The sequence below is a fragment of the Nyctibius grandis genome, chromosome 3 (assembly GCF_013368605.1).
Source record: "Nyctibius grandis isolate bNycGra1 chromosome 3, bNycGra1.pri, whole genome shotgun sequence".
NCBI lineage: Eukaryota > Metazoa > Chordata > Aves > Nyctibiiformes > Nyctibiidae > Nyctibius > Nyctibius grandis.
In genome coordinates, this window is record NC_090660.1 from 101832982 (window position 1) to 101855515 (window position 22534).

Below are 22534 nucleotides of genomic sequence, written 5' to 3' on the forward strand. Positions count from 1 at the left end.
CTGGCAGGCAGGGGCGGCAGGGAACATCACTTCGCTGCCCGTGTGATGCTAATTTTCTTCTCAGGAAGGGTCATTAGACATTGGAACGGGCTGCCCAGGGAGGTGGTGGAGTCACCATCTCTGGATGTGTTTAAGAAAAGACTGGACATGGCACTTAGTGCCATGATCTAGTTGACATGGTGGTGTCAGGGCAATGGTTGGACTCGATGATCCCAGAGGTCTCTTCCAACCTGGTTGATTCTGTGATTCTGTGATTCTGTAAAGTGGAGGCTGCGAGGCGTGGCGGGCTGACAGGAGGCCGGAGCTTCGCGACCCCCGAGCCCCTCTCCCCCCGCCAGAGGCGCGGCCCAGCTGCCCGCCTGCGCCTCGGTAAGCCGCGGTGCGCCTCGGTACGCCGCGGCTGCGCTCCGGGCTCTCCCCCGCGCTCTGCCACCACAGTTCCGCCGAAGAAGGCGCCCGACGGCGGCAGCAGCAGCGGGGCGGCAGGAAGCGAGGGGCCGCTGCGCTCCGCTCGCCGTGCGTATGCGAGAGCGCTCCCGCCCCCGGGGCCGACGAGAGGCGGGCGACGGCGGCAGGAGCGCGGGCGGGGCGGTGTCGCCCCCGAGGCAGCGGCGGGAGCCCCAGTGGTGGGCGGCGGCCGCAGGCTGGCGATGGAGGAAGGTGAGGGGGGCGGCGGTGTGTCACCCGTATCCCCCTCCGACGCCGGGGCGGGCTGCCTCGTCCCGCGCCCGGCGGTGCCGTGAGAGGGGGCGCGCGCGCCCAACGGCCGCCTCGGCGGTGCCGGCGCCGCCTCAGGCCGCGGAGCTGGCGGGCGGAGATGGGGGTCGGTGTGGCCCCGGCCGGCGATGGTCGGCAGGTCGGCAGTGCGGCTGCGGCCGGGGATCGCGGTTGCGTGTCAGGTACGCGCCGGGATAGTAACGCAGGTACGAAGGTGAAACACTCGCGCGGAGGACCCGGAGTCAGCGACCGCCGGCAGCGCTGGTCCCGCCGCTGCCGCGGCTGGTGGCGGTGCCGGCTCGGGCCACACCGGTCCCTCCTCGGCGGCCCCCTCGGCCCCGCTGACGAGGCCTCCTCTGCCCCGCCCGGGGCAGCCCGTTGTTGGCAGCACCAAGCAGGAGGAAGCTGGGTGGATGGGAGCCCAGAAGCTTGGGGTCTGTTTCTCTTCCCTTGCCCGGCATTGCCTCTGCATCCCGGGGCAGCATCCCCCGGCTGCCTGGTGCCTCCGTGAGTGTGCTTTTTCTTTGGCATCCCTTCTGTTTCCCCGTTTGTATGTTCTCTGTCTCCTCTCTCGTTTCACTTTTGGCTTCCCACGGAATCATTTTTCTCCAGGTCTCTTTTATGTTAACCCCCTTTGTGGGGACTAGGAGATGGCATTTAGTTTTCTTGGGGAAATCAGCAGAAACATGACTTTAAGGCACCCAGAGAAATGCAAGAGCGAAACAACATACTGTGCCATGGCACATTCCAGCCTCCCAACTGTTCTCGCTTTCTGAGGTGGACATGGTTTCTGTGTATTTAGTAGTCTTGGGTTGTTTGTCCTCCACATATGTGTCCATCTTCTCTTGAATCCGTGTAAACTCTTTGTTTACAGAACATTCTTTGGGTAGGAGTTGTCTAGATGAAGGTGATGTGCAATGAACTGGTTCCTTTTAGCCTGACTCACTGAGTTTGTTTGATAACTTCTTGTTCCAGTAGTAGAGAAAAAGTGAATCACTGCTCTCTATTCAGCCTGTTTGTGCACTTCGCTAGCTTGTAGACCTCCGGCATGTTTCTGTTGGTCATCCTCTTTTCCAGACTGAGGCATCTTCAACTTGCTTTCTTGTTCCTTGTACGGGAGCCGTTGCACACTTTCGATAATCCTCACGGCCCTCCTCTGAACGTTTCCCAGCTCTATCTTACCCTTCTTTAGATGAGAGGACAAGAATTGCAGACAGTGCTCAATTTGCAGGTGAAAAATGGATTAATATAGTGGCACACAGGAGCAATGAGTTATGCTTTTTTACAGTAGATACACAAAAATAAGTGGAATGCATGTTGTCTGAACAAGAATGGAAAAAAAATGTACTGGGAACTTAAAGGGAACTAGACAGCCATCTTGGATGAAAAATTGTGTGCTGGATGGAGAGGTACTAGAGGCTGTGTCATCAGTTCAAAACCCTAGATTATTTTTAGTTGTGACCTTGTTTGGCTTGCATTTCACCCCATTTAAAGGATTCATAGAAGTGGAAACAGCATTTTTCTTGTTTGAGGCAGTTGCAAATGAAACAGAAGTAGCATACTTGGATCTTTCTTCGTTATTGCTTTGAGGGGGGGGAATCTGTTGAGCAGTCTTCAAAACCGAGGTGAAGATCATTTCCTGACTGAGATGTAGTTGTTTCAGAATTAGAATTTTAAAATTGTTCTTTCTTTGGGAGTTTTCTATTACTACTGCTAACTCTAGACTTTGTAAGTGTGTTACACTTCTAATATGGCTCACTTATCTGCCAGAAAAGCAAAAGAAATGTCTCTCCCTCCAGTGTTCTCACTGCTGTTGCTTTGGTCATAACTAGAATGACAAGGGCAGACAGTTGTCTTTCCAAGCACGTATCTGCCCATTCTGATGATCTAGGTTTTTTCCGCCCCATTTTCTTTTGTGTGGCACAAGTGATTTTTTAATTGCAGTGCACTCGGTGTTTGTGTTGCTGATTAACTTCATATACATGACATGAAGAGATACTGGTGTATATTTCATTTGGGATTGACATAATGATAAATGTGATACTGAACACCCTAAACCTTGTTTTGTTTAATATCTTTCCAATTCTTGTCTTGTTTAAGAAGGTAGAAATTTTCTGTTCATTCCATGAAAAATGTTATCGTTGAGATCTTGGTTTGCTCAGAATAATTTATAAATTGCTTTGAAAATTCTGTTAAAACACAAATACAGGTGTCCTGATACAGGCAGACACCACTTTAACAGTTTATTTATATTACTATCTCTAGTTTCTGACTTTTAAATCTGATAGTTGGGAGTTAAAAGTAGACTGATTTAGACTTGAAGTAATATACAACCAGAGAAATTAAAAGCTTTGTTGTGGGATGTGAATATTGACACTTCAAGTTTGAAGTTGAATGGCTTTATGAAAGAGATGGTTTAAGTCCAGAGGAAATCAGTGGCTACAAAATTTCAAGCAATGTTGGACAGTAGGTCAAAGTGTAGAGCTAAAAATTCTGGAGCATGAGTTCAGTTAAACCTTTTCATCACACTTCTGAAATGGCATAAATGTTGTGGGATGTCATCTTTACTATAGTAATTGTAACAGACTTTTTGCAATGAGTCTTATTTGTATGGAGACTTGCACCCTGTGAATTAGCCTGGTTGCCTTTCCAACTGTAAAATAAATGGACCAGGGCTTAGAACTGCTGCTGTTTGTTACAGAAAACTTAACAGAAACTGAAGAAGCCCTGAAGTGATCTACGTGGCCTAGCAGACTGGGCTTTTTAATTATGTGTTAGACTAAGAATTCATATATCTGCTTACTTCCACTAGATCTGGCAGGAAGAAAAAAGTGGTATTATATTTAACTTATAAAAGCTTTCACCATATGAATAATGGGGCAGCTTAATTAAAAATAATGGAATAGCCCAATTTTTATATTGCAATAATGTGCCTAGTACACTACTGACTATAGCAGTGCAAAACCAGGATGAGAGTAGAATGAAATTGGCACCAGTGTCTCCCAGTGTTTGTATCAACTTATCTAAACTACTCCTTTCCTTCATTTGTATAGTACGTTCACCATGGAATAAATCAGTTAGCTTCCAGTTTGGGTTCTGGGTAATTCCAGAGTATGGCCTCAGGAGAAAACTATTGGATTTTCTAAGGAATAAGATAGGAATTGATTTCTGTATTGTTATATTGTTATTGTAGTTATGCACATGACTTACTTTAAATGAGTCTTTTTGTCAAATATAGCTGCTGTGGGGTTGAATCAGTAGCAATAACTGGCTGTTACATGCTGCTGTGTGGATTTCTCAGAGTGTGGTTTTAGGTATTGTGTTGCAATAACTTCAAAAAAATGTCTTCAGGGGCAGCAGACCTGCGACACAGAAAGAAGCAAAACTGCACAGAATCTGACAAAATGGCTCCAGAGGAGAGAAACAAAGAAAACTCAAAGCTGGGAAGGTCGCCAAAATGTAAGCTACAGAATTTTTAGCCAACTTCTGATTTTTTTTCCATTATTATTTTACATTTTATTGGAAGATATTTGTATTGCAGTAATTTGTAACAGAATTATTTTGAATTAGGGTTTTGAATATTTCAAAAAAAACCCAGGTATGCACATTAGAATTCTTTGATAGTGACATTTTATGTATTGCAGAGTAAAATGGTAGTCCTGGATTGTTTCAGGCTGGGAGGGAGAGGAAGGGGGAGAGGCAGAGGGGTTAAGAATCTTACTGTTATTACTGTTTGAGTACAAATAAATATTTTAATTGTGCCTGGAATGATCTTTCAGTTGAGAAGCTGAAAGGCATGAAGTAATGATACTGAAACAAGAACAGGCAAAAAGTCCTTACAGCTTTTCAAGAAACAGAACTAAAACCAGATGTAAGTTTAGGCAAGTGCTCATGAAGCTACCAAAAACTTTTACATTAAAAGTGCATACAAACTTGAGGGAGCTACAGGTGAGGTAGACACCCATTGAATGAGTTTGGTAAAATTCAAATTAGTTCCTTCCTCTTATATTTGAAAACAGAACGGAGAACAGAATGTCTCAGTGTTGATGTTAGATGTGGTACTGCCACCTCTTTCTGTTAATGTCTTTAAGAAGTTTCTGATGTTTGGGGTAAAATCTAGAGTTCGCTCTGTTTATTTGCAAGACACTTTTCCTTCTTGGAATTCATTTGAAAGTGAAGCTTACTAGAATGGAGAAAAATTTGCAGTGTAGTGTGTGAGTATCTTATCTGAGAGTCCTGTGAAGCAGTGGTAACAACTGGGAAAGAAAACTTTGCAGGACAGGAATAACAAACCAGTTCTCGATGTATCTGTGCTGACGATGGTGTGGTAATTCCAGTGCCAATAAGTTTACTTGCTGTTCAGAAATGAGTCATATTTAGGGCACACTGTTTGTTTCTAAGCCCTCTGGACTATTTTAGCTTTTTCACTGTCCCTTTTCAGATCTGTTAATTCAGCGTTTTGCAAAACTTTTCTTTGGCTGTCTTGCGGCAGTCACTAGTGGAATGATGTATGCTGTGTACCTCTCAACATATCATGAACGGAAATTCTGGTTTTCCAGCAGGCAGGTAAAGAAAAAAGTTGAACTACTGAAATAAAAGCCAAATTGTGTCCTTGAAATCAAAGCTGATCCATATCGGGTTGGAACTTTCTTGCTTGGAGAATCCCATGTAATTTTGATCAGGCCTCTGTCTTTGATATTGTCTCCTTTCCTTCCTTCCTTCTCTCTCTCCCCCTTCTCTCTCTCCCCCTTCTCTCTCTCCCCCTTCTCTCTCTCCCCCTTCTCTCTCTCCCCCTTCTCTCTCTCCCCCTTCTCTCTCTCCCCCTCTCTCTCTCCCCCTTCTCTCTCTCCCCCTTCTCTCTCTCCCCCTTCTCTCTCTCCCCCTTCTCTCTCTCCCCCTTCTCTCTCTCCCCTTCTCTCTCTCCCCCTTCTCTCTCTCCCCCTTCTCTCTCTCCCTTCTCTCTCTCCCCCTTCTCTCTCTCCCCCTTCTCTCTCTCCCCCTTTCTCTCTCCCCCTTTCTCTCTCCCCCTTTCTCTCTCTCCCTTCTGTCTCTCCCTTCTCTCTCTCCCTTCTCTCTCTCCCTTCTTTCATTTCTCCTGCTAACAATAGCCTTGTCTTGTCATGCTTTTGTATGTTTTTCCATGCCACCCTTTATCATTGAAATACCTTTCCGAAATTTGGAGAAAAAAATGAAGCATACTGGGATTGCATAAGCTAAACAACAGGAATGTATGGGTTTTGTTTTTTAAGAACTGTATTATTTAGTGAACTATGGAAAGTTGAATTAAATTCAGGTTTGTGAATATGAAATGATCCTGTGGATCTTGTACTAATTTACGATGTGGATTTGAGTTGTTCTGATTCTGAGCATGTTTGCGAAGTTATAGAGAGCATTATATACCTGACAGAGGTGCTGTGAAGATTAATGTTTTGTGGAATACTTTGAAGATGTACAGTGGAGTCATAACCATGTGCTGTATTATAAAACTAGTCTCTCTGAAATATATAGTCTTCTATGGGAAGAGATTGCAGGAGGTGAATATATGCATTTTTTTTTTCTAGGAACTTGAACGAGAAATTACATTTCAGGGTGACAGCGCCATTTATTACTCATTCTATAAAGAACTGCTAAAGGCTCCTTCCTTTGAAAGAGGTACAAAACCTGTTTGTTTTATTAACCTTGAAAAGTCCTGTTCCTTTCAGAGACAGTAAAAAACTCCTGCAGACTGAGGAGACTGATTTTATACTCTTACGTAGGAATATCAGTCAGATTAATTAAAACCTGTGTGTTGTCCTAACTTTTTAGTGCCTTTTAAAAAACAATATTTAACTCTCCTGTATTCCAGCAGATTGCCTTTAATCAGTATTTTGGAATAGGATTAATATTACTCTCATATTGCTCCATATGGAAGTTATCATTAGGTTTGCCTATGCTACATAGTGGATTTTCTGCTATGTAAGCATAATTGATGTTTAATTTGGGAATGGGGGATGGAAATTACTGTTTTCCAGCCTCTGTCAGAAGATGGAACAGTTTCTGTCAAGAGATGATCTGCTCGATCCTGTCCCTGCCAGAGGTTCCTGCTCCTGTCAGCTGTGATGAATAGATGTTGATGAGCGCTGTGTGATGGGGACAGGAACCAACAGGAAGGAATACAAACTGGGTGGCATTGGTCTCTCCTCCCTTTGCACTCCTGCTCTTTATCCTGCACTGGCTCTGGAGCTCACTGACCCTAGGTCCCTAAACCAGCAGAAAACTAAAGCAATGAAAAGAAGATGGAACACTTCTGTGCTAGTTTAATGAGTTCAGAAGGGCACCTGGGCTAGCATGGGGAAAATGCGAAAACTCCAGGAGAGAAGAGGGAGTGAACAGCCCTGTCTCACAGCGGTCAGCTGTTGAGTTAGTTCAGTCCCCTCGTGAAATCTCATCTGAAGCCAGTTAAACTTTGTAGGTATAGTTTTATTGGTTGAACAGTTTCCCAGCTGATGTGTAGCATGTCAGCAATATATAACAGTATATCATATGACTGACTTTGGTACAGTCAGTTCCTCATTGTCTCTGGGGAAATGTACCCATGCTGTGGATAGATGGACTGCCTCATTCAGGCATGCTGCCTCTGCGAACAGGTAGACTCTTGTGTCTACTAGGTATTATGGGGACACACAGTTTTCAAAGGTGTATCACAGCTGTGCTGAACCCAGTTATAAGTCCTGCAAGACCTGGTTTGGCCTGCAGAGAACCAGCTGCAGACCTCACACCAAGATATGCTTAGAGCTGGAAACAGTTATCTTCTTTGACTGTTGAGTTTTTGTTGGGGTTTTTCTTCTTTCCTGATTTCCACCCCTGGCATTTGGATTATTTTTCCTCTTCCCTCTATTGTCCTGAGTAATGACATGTCTTTTCTTTAATTATAATATCTCAGAATGATGGATCCTTCAAGTATGCCAGCTTCAATTTCATCTCAATCCTGTACAGAGGTGTATTGTGTTGAGTGAGTGATTATTAGAAGACTCAGAAACACAGGGCTGAAAAGGGTGACGAGGCCATCATATCTGACCTCTTTGTGGAGACAGGTTTAATGGATCCTGTTCATCCTTGTCTCTCTCATCTTTGTCTCACTTCTTAAGAAACTCCTGTGAAGGTGATCTGTAGGTAGCTGGTTCCAGGGCTGCATCAGTATGTTACTGAAAAGACTACGCTTCAGCTGGTTAGTTTTGGGCCTTCTATTTAAAGACTAGATCAAAATATTGTAATAACTTTGTTGCTAAATCAGTAGGGTGGAATGGCATCTGGCACAGAAATTTCTCCTTCCTTTAAAAGTAGGAGTGGTTTATCAGTCAGTAGCTTTAATGATCAAATCTCCCTACCTTTGAGTACACTTTCACCTCTTTTAGGAACAGCAATAGTAAGTGATTCCATGAGTAACATATTTTTTTGGTCTATAGGTGTTTATGAGTTGACACACAACAATAAGACAGTATCGCTGAAGACAATAAATGCAGTCCAGCAAATGACTTTGTACCCAGAGCTGATTGCCAGTGTTTTATATCAAGCATCTGGTAGCGAAGTATGTGCATTTCTCCTACTTTCTGTGCTTTCATTACGATTGTGTATGTGTGTGAGACTTTCTATGCTGTATACAATAAATACATACATTTTTTGTTGAATGAATTGAGCTAAGCCTCTCACCAGGTCCAGGTTCTCCTCAATTCTGATCAGTCTCTGGCATAGGATTTTGGGGGTTTATATGCACTAAACTTTTCTTTCTGTTATTCTTTACTTCTACAAATGGCTTAGAAATGTGGAGAGTATCTGTGCTATCCATTAAAAACAAGAAAGTTAGCTCATTTGGAGTACCGAAGTCTGTTGTAGTGGTACCTGTCTCTACCTATTCCTGTACAGATAAACACGAAACACACTTTTGTAGATAAACCTTTTGTCTCCTTCTGCTCTACTCAGGCTTTGTTCTGCTTACACTGCATACTTGTGTCCTCTCTCATTTATCTTTCTTTTAAAAAATATTTATTTATTTAATATATGCTTCTCTGTGTTTGGAACCATTTTTGCCACATCTTTACTTCTTCCAGTTCCTCCTCTACATAACTTCCAGTAGTCCTGTGAAGTTTATATCTCACTGCACTATAGATTTATTAAATCTGACACATACAATGTCATGCTAAAGCAAATACAAAAAACATGGCAATAGCAAGCTGAGTCCTGAAGTGTGCTCTTAATTCACACTGCTTTGTTCTCCCTGAGCCCAAAATAAAAGCATGCTCAATACTTTTCTAGAATAGGGGCCGTCTCTTACCTGTTTGTAAAGCACCTAGCACACTGTTAGCAGTATGCACGTCGTAAATAGTAATCATTTCCAGCTTCAGCTCAGTTGCCGCTATGTCTCTTCGTTTTTATTTGTAATTTCAGGAAGTTATTGAACCAGTGTATTTCTACATTGGTATAGTTTTTGGACTGCAGGGAATTTATGTGACTGCATTGTTTGTAACCAGTTGGGTTATGAGTGGGACTTGGCTGGCAGGAATGCTGACTGTAGCATGGTTCATTATTAACAGGTAAGAAAAACATCTTTATACAATCTAGTTTGTCAATAAGGCATTTTAAAATATTAGAGCGGATTTAAATGCTTTCTATTAAAGTTTGTGTTCTCATTGTGAGAGCAAGCTCTTTTATGCCGAATACAAAACATCTCCCAGAGATGCACAGATTCTTATGATGCTTTTATTAATGCAAAGGCTCCTGTTGTCCAAACCATCCATGCTGCCAGTTGAACAGATTTTTTGTATGTGTGTGAATACAGGAGTATTCTCATACAATTCCATTTTGCAGAAATTCCTCAGAAGGTTTTGGTTTTGTGCTGGTGAAGAATGAAACTAAATTTCCGAAGTTGCTGTAAACCAGAATTTTCCTCTCTGTCCAGCTCTTAATATTGTGATGCTTAGAAGGAAATCACCAAGTGCATTTTTCTTGTAAAGAGTCTTTGATTTTTTTTTTTTAATCTGTTTTTTGTAGTGGGTTTTGTGCAAAGTGGAATCTTCTTAGATGATCCTGATCTCAAGATTTTTTTATTTAAAAACATTTCACTTGCAAGAAAATGTCCCTTCCCTTTATGAAACACTACAATAATAGGGAGCCTTATTTGGGCAATGAGAACTTGTGTTCAGGTTCTTGGTTTGTCACCAAGTAGCTCTGGGGCTTTCTGTGAACCTAAGAGTGTTTGAAAGAAAAGAGCTATGGAGGAGCAAAATGTTAGAGATATACCTTTAAAGTTGAACTGTTGGGGAGCGTCTTTGAGGAGTGTGAAGTCATCGTGACCGAATCTGTGATTAGTAGCTAAAAATACTGTTCATCAAGCTGGCGTGAACAGTGGAAAGTAGGAAAAATGGTGAATAAATCTGTATTTTTTTCAACAGCAAAGATTAAACAAGGTTAATGAATTGAAAGGTCCAATAGTTAAAAAAGCTCCAAATACACCTCTGTAAGAGGCTTCAGAGATAAAAATGAAAGGTGATGCTTTCAAATATCTAAATGATAAAGGAGCTTGAGGCTCCTTTTTAAAATTATAGTAGACACAAAGAAGACTATGTACTTCTGAAACGGATGCCTTTGATCACATTTGAAAGTGTGACTTGTGCTTCTAAGTCACTTTAGCACTTTTTAAAACTTTCTCCTACAGCTCTAATTGTGCAGATACTGTCAAGACATTCCATGAGAAGACCCTGCTGCTGTTTTGGCCCGTGCTCCCCATCCACCTTTAATTTCTTGTTTTGCCGGGCAGGATTTTCCCTGTAGACAGAGTATCTGCTGGTGCTGCTGCTATGAGGGAGCACTACTTTGGGTTCTAAGTATGTTGTGCTCAACCGCCTAAACTACTTTTTTAAAACATATTGTTTGAAAACTGAAAGTAATATTTTCTCACAGCTATGAGCTGATTTTCATTTTAATGTGAAAAGCTGCTGTTAGGCAGTGGTCCCCTGCCTGTGAACATAAGACCATTTAGTACTGCTCGTGGCCAAAGAAGGCTCTGTTGTCACAGTGCAGGTTGGCAGAAGCAGTGTGTGACGCGTCTGGCTCACACAGTGATGTGGTGGGTCAGAAAAGGCTGGAGGCAGATGCTTTTTGGCTTCAGTCGTATAAATGCCACCTAGTAAGGAGACCTGCTGAATAAATGAGTAAAGATTGGACCTTCTATGCTGATATTAAATTTGTGACCTGTATCAGCAGCGAAATTGTGTCAGGGTTACTTTATACCTCATACAGGAATAGTTTGCTTGCAAGGCCACATTGATAACTAGAAGTGACATTTAGGCTTTCCTTGGTATTTTTGTTCCATAGATCTTTTAATAACTTTGTTTGTCTGTACTTTATTCTAGGACAGATACAACAAGAATTGATTACTCCATACCATCAAGGGAAAATTGGGCTTTGCCATATTTTGCATGTCAAGTAGCAGCTCTCACAGGCTATTTAAAAAAAAACCTAAATTGTTCTGCTGAGGTAAAGCAAAATTAATTTCTTAATGAAGAGTTGCGGGTAGGACTGTGCTCTAAAGTAATTACCTCTGTCACTATTGCCCCACTAAGCAGGAAACAGTAGATGCTTTGTTTGTTCTTTTCGAAACAGCCACTCGGATTTCACCTAAGCATGTGTGGTTTTTGGTAAGCGACTCATGCCCTGCCCTGTTATGCCTCCATGAGGGTTCAGAGAGAGCAGTGTCCTAATGAGCTGTGTGCTGTCTTTTTAAAATAAACTGATGCAGAATTTTTCTCACTATGTAAACTGTTTTGTTGCTCTTCCTGTTGCTCTGAGAAGATGGTGGTAACTTCCTTTCCCTGTCTCTCTGTCAAAGATACTCCTTCTGATTGTCTTTAAATGTTTTTGAATGTTTCAGTAATTACTTTCTTCCATCTGAGAACATGTTAAATATGTCTGAAATCAGTATTTTAATTATTTCCTAAAATAATAATTAATTTCCATAGTTTCTGTTTTAATGACTCTCAGTTACTTAGTGACAGAGATGCATAGGTATGAAATTAATGCGCTTTTTTGTTTTTCTTTTTTTCTCTAGAAGTTTTGTTACCTTTTGGTGAGTGCTTCAACATATACCTTCATGATGATGTGGGAATACAGTCATTATCTCCTGTTTGTCCAGGCTGTTTCTCTTTTTCTGCTAGACAGCTTTGCCCTGGCACAGACAGAGAAGGTATTAGAACTCTTCAACCTACTGATAGTTGGGGACTAAAATACAGCCTCAGAGGTGCCTGCCATAGATACTGCTCAGGAGCTCCAAAGCGCACAGACTGAGTGATGACTTGAGTGTCTTGCAGCCTGGGTCCAGCTGAAGTGCGTGTCATGTCCATCAGAAAAATAAACTGGCTTTAAAGTCACTCTCTTTTGGACTACTGTGTTTGGGACAGCTTTCATAACAAAAGGGTCAGAAGCTTAACAAAGCTTCTAAGACCTGAAACATCCTTGGAGAGCTGAAAGAGTGATGAATGATACTCAGTCGTGCATCGTTTTTGGCTGTGTCCTCTTTTCCTTTCCCTATTCATGGTAGGGTGGGGCTGACCAAAAAACTGCTCTGTTGGGTCTGTGCAGTTAAGGGCCTCGTTATCACCCTGAATGGCCCACCCTGTACTGATTTAGCCAATAAATAGGCTACACAGATGCTGACATTCTGCAAAATGTTTCTTAGAAATGTTGCAACAATAAGGTATTTTTACTCTGCCTGTTGCAATGGTACATATGCTACTTCGTACATGGGCGCCTTCTGGTTTTATTAGATGTAACTTCTGTTTCAGGCTGCGTGCAGTACTAATTTGTCACCTCTTCTTTCAGTTGTTTTTTTTCTGTTCCTCAGCTGTGGGAAATGTTTGATCTCTTTTAGTTCAAAGCAAGGTCCTTAAAACACAAGGGAGAAGATGGATGTTTTGGTAAAAGTCTAAAGAATCAAGTATCAGGGTTTATAAGATCTGCTTATCAATTAGTAAATAACAGAAAGCAGTAACAGTCTGTGTATTCCTGAGATAGGTTAAATGAACAAGTTATTGTGAGGGCAAGGAAAGTGCATGTTTACAGTAGTCGGCTCTTTCACACAAGTTGTGTGCTTTCATACTGTTGCATTGTGATTACTGCTTCATGCTGCATCACAGTGAGGTGTTACAGAATGAGGAGACCTTGTAAAATACTAGTACTTTTGGCATTTTTACAGAATTCTTGTGAAGTAATTGTACACTAATTACTGAGGCTTACCAGGATCATTTTGATATTAAATACTTTTCGGAGCCAAACAGTACCCTGATAGATTCATGAGTTGAGGGATAGAGATCCATTAATCCCCTGATTAACTGAGGGATGGAGTGACCCAACTCACAGGGAAGTCTGCTGTCTCCCTGGGGCTTGGGTAAGGGATGTTGCCACAAGGATTCCTCAACTGGTGAGGCCCTCTGACTACTACCCACTATTAGTATTCCAGGTGGGTAGGGATGAGATTGAAGGGAGAAGTCCCAGGGCTATCAAAAGGGACTTCAAGGTCCTGGGGCGTTTGGTAAAGGGGGTAGGTGCACAGGTTATATTCTCTTCAATTCCTTCGGTGTTAGGTGAAAATAGGGAAAGGACTATGAAAGTACAACAGATTAATACGTGGCTAAGAGACTGGTGCCGTAAGTAGGATTTTGGGTTCGTTGACCACGGGGCGGCTTTCATGGCCCCAGGCCTGCTTATGCTGGATGGGGAACAGCTGAGTCAGAAGGGGAAAAGGGTTATGGCCCAGAAGTTGCCAGGGCTGGTTAAGAGGTCTTTAAACTAGGTTGGATGGGGAAGGGGGATAAGACCAGGGCAACTGCAAATGAACCTAGGGGTGACAGGCCTGCGTTGGGGGCAAGGCCGCTAGCCCAGCTGAAGTGCGTTTACACCAATGCACGCAGTATGGGCAACAAACAGGAAGAGCTAGAAGCCACTGTACAGCAGGAAGGTTATGATGTGGTTGCCATCACAGAAACGTGGTGGGATGACTCTCATGACTGGAGTGCTGCTATGGATGGCTATAAGCTCTTTAAGAGGGACAGGCGAAGCAGGAGAGGCGGTGGGGTAGCACTGTATGTTAGGGAGTGCTTGGACTGTGTCGAAATTGAGGAAGATGGTGAGGATGACAAGGTTGAATGTCTATGGGTAAAGATCAGGGGGAAGGTCGGCAGGGCGGACATTATGGTGGGAGTCTGTTATAGACCACCCAACCAGGATGAGCAGGCGGATGAGGTGTTTTACAAGCGGCTGTCACAAGCCACCTGGTCGCCGGTCCTTGTACTCGTGGGCGACTTCAACTTGCCAGATGTCTGCTGGAAATACAACATGGCAGAGAGGAAGCAATCTAGGAGGTTCCTCGAATGTGTGGAGGACAACTTCCTCATGCAAGTGGTAAATGAGCCCACTAGAGGAGGGGCCCTGCTTGACCTGTTGTTTGTGAACAGAGAAGGACTAGTGGGAGATGTGAGGGTCGGTGGCCGTCTTGGGAGTAGCGACCATGAAATGTTAGAGTTTTCGATAGTGGGGGAAGAGGAGGGGCAAGAGTAGAACTCCTGCCTTAGATTTCCGCCGGGCAGACTTTAGCCTGTGTAAGAGGCTGGTGGACCGAGTCCCTTGGGAGTCGGTCCTGAAGGGCAAAGGAGTCCAGGAAGGCTGGACATGCTTCAAAAGGGAATTGCTAAATATTCAGGAGCAGGCTGTCCCAGTCTGTAAGAAGGCAAGCCGTCGGGGAAAAAGACCGGCCTGGTTAAACAGAGAACTTAGGCTAGAACTTAAGGAAAAAAAGAGATCCTACTTGCTCTGGAAGAAGGGTCGGGTAACTTGGGAGGTCTATAGGGACGTTGCCAGGTCGTGTAGGGAGAAGATTAGAAGGGCCAAAGCTCAATTAGAGCTTGATTTGGCTGCTATGGTCAAAGACAACAAAAAAAGCTTCTACAAATACATCAACAGCAAAAGGAGGGTCAAGGAGAGCCTCCGCCACTTGCTGAATGAGGAGGGTAGTGTAGTGTCAGGGGATGAGGAAAAGGCAGAGGTGCTCAATGCCTTCTTTGCCTTGGTCTTTAATGTCAAGATCGGTTGTCCTCAGGAGACTCAGCCCCCAGAGCCTGAAGTTAGGGACGGGGGGCTGTGTGAACCCCCCGTAATCCAGGAGGAGACGGTTAGTGACCTGCTGTGCCAGTTGGACACCCACAAGGCTATGGGCCCGGATGGGATTCACCCCAGAGTAATGAACTGGCAGATGAACTTGCCAAACCACTCTCGATTATCTACTGGCAGTCCTGGTTAACTGGAGAAGTTCCAGCTGACTGGAAATTAGCAAATGTAACGCCCATCTACAAGAAGGGCCGGAAGGACGATCCAGGGAACTATAGGCCTGTCAGCCTGACCTCGGTGCCAGGCAAGGTGATGGAACAGATCATCCTGAGTGCCATTACACGGCACATGCAGGACAATGGGGGCATCGGGGCCAGCCAACATGGATTCATGAAAGGCAGGTCCTGCTCGACCAACCTGGTCTCCTTCTATGACCAAGTGACCCGCTTAGTAGATGAGGGCAGGGCTGTGGATGTAGTCTATCTAGACTTCAGTAAGGCATTCAACACTGTCTCCCACAGCATCCTCCTACACAAACTGGCTGCCCAGGGCTTGGATGGGTGGACTCTTAAATGGGTTAAAAACTGGCTGGATGGCCGAGCCCAGAGAGTGGTGGTGAATGGGGCAAAGTCCAACTGGCGGCCGGTCACTAGCGGTGTTCCCCAGGGCTCAGTTCTGGGGCCGGTGCTGTTCAATATCTTTATAGATGATCTAGACGTAGGGATTGAGTGCACCCTCAGCAAATTTGCAGATGACACCAAGCTGGGTGGGAGTGTCGATCTGCTGGAGGGTAGGAAGGCCCTTCAGAGGGATTTGGACAGGTGAGATAGATGAGCCGAGACCAACGGCATGAGGTTCAACAAGAACAAGTGCCGGGTCTTACACTTCGGCCCCAACAACCCCATGCAGCGCTACAGGCTGGGGGAAGAGTGGTTAGAAGGCGGCCCGGCGGAAAGAGACCTGGGGGTGCTGATCGACAGCCGGCTAAACATGAGCCAGCAGTGTGCCCAGGTGGCCAAGAAGGCCAATGGCATCCTCACTTCTATTAGGAATAGTGTAGCCAGCCGGTCTAGGGAAGTGATCGTCCCTCTCTACTCGGCACTGGTGAGGCCGCACCTTGAATACTGTGTCCAGTTCTGGGCCCCACACTTCAAGAAAGATGTTGAGGTGTTGGAGCGAGTCCAGAGGAGGGCGACCAAGCTGGTGAAGGGTCTGGAGGGTCTGACCTACGAGGAACGGCTGAGGGAGCTGGGGTTGTTTAGCCTGGAGAAGAGGAGGCTCCGAGGTGACCTTATTGCAGTCTACACCTACCTGAAGGGAGGTTGTAGTGAAGTGGGAGTTGGCCTCTTCTCCCGGGCAACTAGCGATAGGACAAGAGGACACAGCCTCAAGCTTTGCCAGGGGAGGTTCAGGTTGGACATTAGGAAGAATTTCTTTTCAGAAAGGGTTATTAGACATTGGAATGGGCTGCCCAGGGAGGTGGTGGAGTCACCATCTCTGGATGTGTTTAAGAAAAGACTGGACATGGCACTTAGTGCCATGGTCTAGTTGACAGGGTGGTGTAAGGGCAACAGTTGGACTCGATGATCCCTGAGGTCTCTTCCAACCTGGTTGATTCTGTGATTCTGTGATCTACCGCTCTAAAAAGCAAGACATATGTCCATTGTAATTTTATTTTATTGTGTTTTATTTTATTTCTTCAACAGGTGCATGAAGTATACAAAATCTACTTGTTTTCTCTCTTCTTGGGATACCTTTTGCAGTTTGAAAATTCAGCCTTAGTACTGTCACCATTGCTGAGTCTTGTAGCAGCTTTAATGCTCTCTAGATGCCTTCAGGTAACTAGACTGTCCTCTAACTCCAAGTGTAGTTCTTATTATTTAAACTGAACTTCAAATGACATGACATTCTTAAAATATTTTTGCAGATGAATATGAAAAAAGGTACATTTATGTCAAGATTGCTGAAAATAATGTACATTTATTTGGTACTTACAGTAACAGTGACACTAAACTTCTTACTGAAGGTAAGATTCCTCTGTAAAAAGTGATTTTAATTGTAAAAATCTAAATGAAAAGTTGCAGATGTATCTTGGAAAAATCTTTTGAAGTGTTGCTTATCTTACTGATCTGAGAGTTCATAGCTTAATTCATAGCAAATTGGAGTACCAAAAATTGAATAATTTTGTATCTGTAAAGTCTTTAACAACTCAAGCGGCTGGTTTTTGTTGGGGTTTTGGTCTTTTGGGTTGAGGTTAAAGCATAATATAGAAATACTGTTTAAATCACACTTCAGCTATTTCATAAAAGTGGTTTTTGTTATAATTTGTATGGCCTATACGAACTGGTCTGAATATTAAAACAATATTCTTGTGCATGGAGAAGACCTAGTAGGCAGGAATAGGTATAAGTACTCTCAGGGTAGATGTTAATTTTCAATTAAATTTCAACTAGAACATGGGAATAGAGACCTTCACTTCGTGTAGGAGTCAGCTAGGAGCTGAGATTACACAGTAGGATTTTAGGGGTCTTTTATATTGATTAGCAACTCCCTCTTGCTGGCTCTAGCCTTTTACATCATTTATTGTGCTTTTCCTCTATGTCTCTAACTCACTCTGGTTCTATTAATTAACAGTGTTGACTTAAAAATAACGCACCTAGTGAACCTAAAAAGTTTGAGAGAATGCTCAGAATTGATTGTTTTCTTGTGCCATTCAGATTGGCTAGCCTTGCTGTATCTCCAGGAAAATAAAACCTAACCTTGAAAAATATGACTTAAATTACATAGACAGTACACAGAACTTTTGGCTGCTCAGACAATTTATGTGATGATTACAAATGCTCATAACTTTTGCTAGGCTGCAGTCCTATTGTTTAGTGGAGCCAAAAGTAATGTTCTTTGGCTTGCTTGGGGGTAAGTTACGTCCATTTTTCATGATCCTTTTTATACCGCTCAGTAGTGTTTTGACAACTTGTTGACAGCTTTTCACTTGCCTTTGTGTTAGGGTGCATGAATGAAATTAAGGGAATTGTGACATGATCTAGGTAATCCTGCTCCGGCAGGGGGATAGGACTAGATGATCTTTCGAGGTCCCTTCCAATCCCTAACATTCTGTGGTTATGTGAATGATATTCTCAAGGAAACCCAAAAGATAGATTCATTTAAGTGAAGATTTACAATACTATACCTGTACCTTAACTGGCACACTTAATCCAATTTGTTAGTTTTACCTAAATCTTGAATAGTTGCTTGTTCCTTGACATTTTGTAATCTGAATGAAGTGACTACACGAAAGCTGCTTCCAGCACTTGATAAGGTTTTTCTCTGCTAAATTAATTTTCAGATGTTTGTTCCTCATAAAGAAAATGAGCATTTGCTGAAGTTCATTGAAGTAAAACTTGGCTTAAACACAACTAAGTAAGTTTTTAAACTCTTTACACCTTCTAAGATATCTGAACTTCCAAAACTGCTCTGAGAAGTATAAAATTTCAGTGGTGTGAGAATTTTATAGAGGAGTTAGGAAAACAGTTTCTATTTGTCCCCTGGTTTAAGATTGAATTAAAAAAAGATGCATATACAGAATTTACTTAGGATTTTGAGGTTTCTGAGGCACCTCAATATTTTTCATGCCTTGGGATGAAAGCCTTTCATAGACTTTTGTTTTCTTTTGAAAAAACTTTCTGTACCCTGTCTAGTGTTTCTAATAAGACTTGAAAGCAAAGGTAATAGGGTAAAGGTGGTGGTACTAACTTTTTATAGCCTGGAAAAGAAAGGGCTCTTACGAGAGTCATGAACTATCGATACTATCTCAAAACAGGCTTAGGTTGTGGGGTTTTGTTTTTAGTTTTGTAAGAATAACACCCCCCAAAAAAACCCTATATGTTTTGGAAGAAATTAGGACAAGGGACAGCTTAAAAGTCAGAGGGAATTTTTGCGATTCTAAGAACTGTTTGCATGTGTAAAGAGTTGGGTGTTGGTCTACAAGAAGATATCATGGCTACAGATGTTTTGGAAAACTTCAAATGGAATACTGATAAGGACTGAGACACCTCGTGGACCCAAGCCAACCCTTGCAGTTCTGTGCAGGAATTGGGACTTTCTCCTGGGAACTGCATCTCTCTTACAAAACTGCTTCACGGGGCAAGAATTGGAAAACGACATCACACATAATTGAAATTGTTGGGGAATTTTTGGAAGACAAGGTATAATGACGTTGACTAAGATGCATTGTTTAACACACATACATGCACGTTCCAAAGTGTTTTGCAAGAAAAGAAAGGACTGCTTCTGGTCAGGGTTTCAGTTTATTCAGCTACCAGGTATTACGGATTTCATTTTTTTTCCCCTGGGGACTTGCTACGTCTTACTTTCCAGGCTGTCGAACTCTGCAATGAAGCCAGTGATTGAGACAAACTGGGTGCAGCTACGCCTAGAAATTGTGTAACTGTAGGTTGGAATTATGGTTTGCAGCACAAGAGCGTGAAGATCTGTCTTTTAAGGCCAGTTCGGACATGCCCAGCTGTTAATCTTTAATGCTGTCTAATTGAAAGTGGTTCAGTTCTCTAGCCTTCCCTTGCGGGAAAAGAAAAAGAGAAGATGGAGGAAAGTGAAACAAAATAAGACAAGAATGCATTCATGGCATCACGTGCTGCAGCAATTCCAATTGAGAATACACATTGATAGTGCTTCTTGGCAGAGTATATAATCTTTCTGCTCATTAATTGAGAAAGAAGAACGATCGAGCGGGTTCGGCTACAGAACTAGAATTTCAGCATTAAGGATTCTATTCTTGGCAATGCCTCGGGCTTGTTTGTGATCTCAGATGACCACTTTCCTTTCTTAATCTCCGTGTTTGGAATGAGGACAAGCATACCTTCTTGCATCAATATCTCTAAAATCTTAATCTACTGTGACAACGAAGTGCTTTGTGGTCCCCATAATGGAGTTATATGGGAGGCTGGGGTTTTGTGATATAAGAGAGTTGTAGTCTGGTCTCTTCAGATCACAGATTCTTTTCTGGAAGATAAGCTTTTGACAGTTACTCTAAAGAGTACTTGCAAAGCGGTTTCAAATGATAAAAAGATATCTTTTCAAAGATGAATTTCAAATAGTTTCCTATGACATGAGTAGGTTAAACTGTGATTGGTTGTGTGCTGGGGTTTTTTCTAATCTGTGCGGTATTGTTATTGTTTTTAATGGGATGTTTTTGCCTTACTAGGAATTTTACAATGAATTGGCTCCTTTGTCAAGAATCTCTTCAGACACCCTCCCAAGACTTTTTTTTGCGACTAACACAGTCATCACTGTTGCCTTTCTATATTTTAGTATTAATTATCTGCCTTTTTTCTGTAACTCAGGTCATTTTTAGGAGATTTTGGTAAGTAACTTGTTTATACTGAAAAATAAGTTAAAAATACGAGGTTCATGGATGTCTAAGTGAATGGTCATGATGTTTGTTGCTCCAAAGTTTGTTGCACCATTGAACTTGCCTGGGTTTGAGCACCAGTGGAAAGGCCCACCAGAGGCTCCTAAAGAAAGTCCTTTAGTGACGAGCTTCTTGAGCATCCCTCCAGTCAAGACAGGGAGTTATCATTGTTTTTTTTTTCCCATGGGTGCAATTTCTGCAGAGCTCTGGCCAATGTTTTGTGATGTGTTTATGTCTCTGCCCATTGGGAGGGAGAAAGATGGTTTTTTGTCTGTTTTCCCCCTCCAACACCAAGCTTATCTGATTGTTGCTAGAGAATTTGTTTCTTTGTTTTGGGTTTGGTTTGGTTTTTTTTTTCCCCCAAGTTTACATACTGTGAAGGATGAGATGGTTGGAGTTGAGAGGATTTCAGATTTTCACTGTTTTTGGTTTGGTTGGGTTTTTTTAAAGCTCTTGTTTACTGTGATAAGGTCCATCAGCCTTTGCTGCTCAGAACAGAGCTGAAGTAAAGCTGACTCAGTTATTTTTAGTTTCACATTGATTCACAGTTCCCTTGAGAGAAGGGGTAGTGGAGTTGTCTGTTCACAGACTAAGAATAGCAATACTGTAGATACTAGCGTAACTTGTATTGGAAAGTCAACGGCTAGGAAATTATCTCTTCCTGGTAGAAGATGAATGGTATAATTGCTTAGGTATTAGGGCCAATTTCTCACTTGTCTACAGCAAAAATCAATGGATTTTTTCAAGGACCAAGACTTCTAATAGATAAAGATTGTACTGCTGTGAATAAAAATGTTTGTCAGGTTGGATGTGTGATAGTATATTCAAAACAATGAAACAAACTTCCAGTTTTTTGCTAGTGGTTGAAATAGCTATTTACTACTTTGTAATGAGCAGTGACTCCAGTATGTCCAACAGCTTTTTAAAGAAAAGCTTAAAATAAACCTTCTCCCCCAACTTTTTTTTGTTTTATTTTGAAGCAGTTAATAATCTCAAATATTTTTCCATTTGCCATGAGGAAGCTTATTGTAAAATTGGAACCTGTAACCACATCATGGGAGAATAAGATGTTATCTGTTGTGTGCCTTGCTATCTCATTTGTAGAAAGACATTTGTTGTAAGATTTTTGTTATGATTTTTACTTACAATATATTACTAGAATTTATAATAATGTGACTAAAAACTGGTTTTGTTGTATTACTTTGTCATAAAATGGTATATACATTCCATATACAATTATCATCCTACAAGTTCCATAATTCTTCACCAAGCAATTGCTATGAAGAAACTTAGTTAGAAAGCATGTACAGCATGCTTCATCTAATGTTTGTGGAGTGTGCTTGCTCTTAAATTAGACTGTCTCTTGTTGCTGAATTACCTTAAAATAGGATTTACAGTCATAGGTGGTGATCCCACTGTATTAATTCATAGCCATTGCTCCAGAAAGGTTACAGTCTAAAACAAGGGGTAGCAGGTACTGATAGATCATTGAAGAAGTACAGAAAACAAATAAGCAGTGCAACAATATTGTATAATATGACACAGAATGATCTCCGTGTACTGCTGACTTAACAGTAATAAAAGTATTTTTATTGGCACCTTTGCCTGAGATAATGTCTGAATTAAGTGATGTCTCATTTTCTCCAACTGCAGTGGTGAACCACTGAAAGAGACAGTTAAACTTGAGGATGGTCGAATTGGAGAGAGGCCAGAAATAGGTTATCATGTAATTCACACAATTTTACTTGGTTGTCTAGCGATGTGTTTGGAAGGGTAAGTCTGATTTTGATGTATCTCTCTTGAAAGCAACAGAGTTCCTAACTGGACATGATGCACCATTCACCCCTTTGAAATTCACCCCTTTTCAGAAATGTGTTTGGCATATAGTGGTACTAGTTAGTAGGGGAGAGAACAAAGATCATTTTGACTATAAATTGGATACAGGTATATGATGAATTGTGCTTGGTCTCTCTAACGTGTTTTCCAAGCTTTAATGCAGCCAAAATCCAAGACATTAATTGAAGCAAATTTTAATCACTTTCTTTATGGTATTTAAATGTAGAACTGTGCTGTAATTCTTTTAATATTGTATTCTAGCAAGGTCTTGAGTAGTGTTTTGATGAACAGCGTATGTTCTGGAATAGTGGGACATGGAAGATTTCTTATCCATCTTCTTGTTTCTAGGCTAGCATGAAGTATACCTTTGCCTGACATGTTAAAGCAGTAGCAAAACTATTTTCAAAGGTATTGTATTAGTCC

The 22534-nt window shown here is 42.3% G+C and overlaps 1 protein-coding gene across 1 annotated transcript in view; it reads left to right on the forward strand.

The window, feature by feature from the left end:
- Positions 1–464: 464 nt before the first annotated feature.
- The window catches only part of DPY19L4 (dpy-19 like 4), a 40325-nt gene continuing 18255 nt past the window's right edge, over positions 465–22534 (forward strand). Inside the window, 14 exon segments of the mRNA XM_068396185.1 lie at positions 465–610; positions 613–660; positions 4069–4176; positions 5159–5283; positions 6279–6369; positions 8163–8284; positions 9142–9287; positions 11106–11229; positions 11801–11935; positions 16557–16688; positions 16778–16876; positions 18194–18267; positions 20069–20227; positions 21929–22048. Coding sequence (XP_068252286.1) covers positions 523–610; positions 613–660; positions 4069–4176; positions 5159–5283; positions 6279–6369; positions 8163–8284; positions 9142–9287; positions 11106–11229; positions 11801–11935; positions 16557–16688; positions 16778–16876; positions 18194–18267; positions 20069–20227; positions 21929–22048 — 1571 coding nt within the window. The 5' untranslated portion in view covers positions 465–522.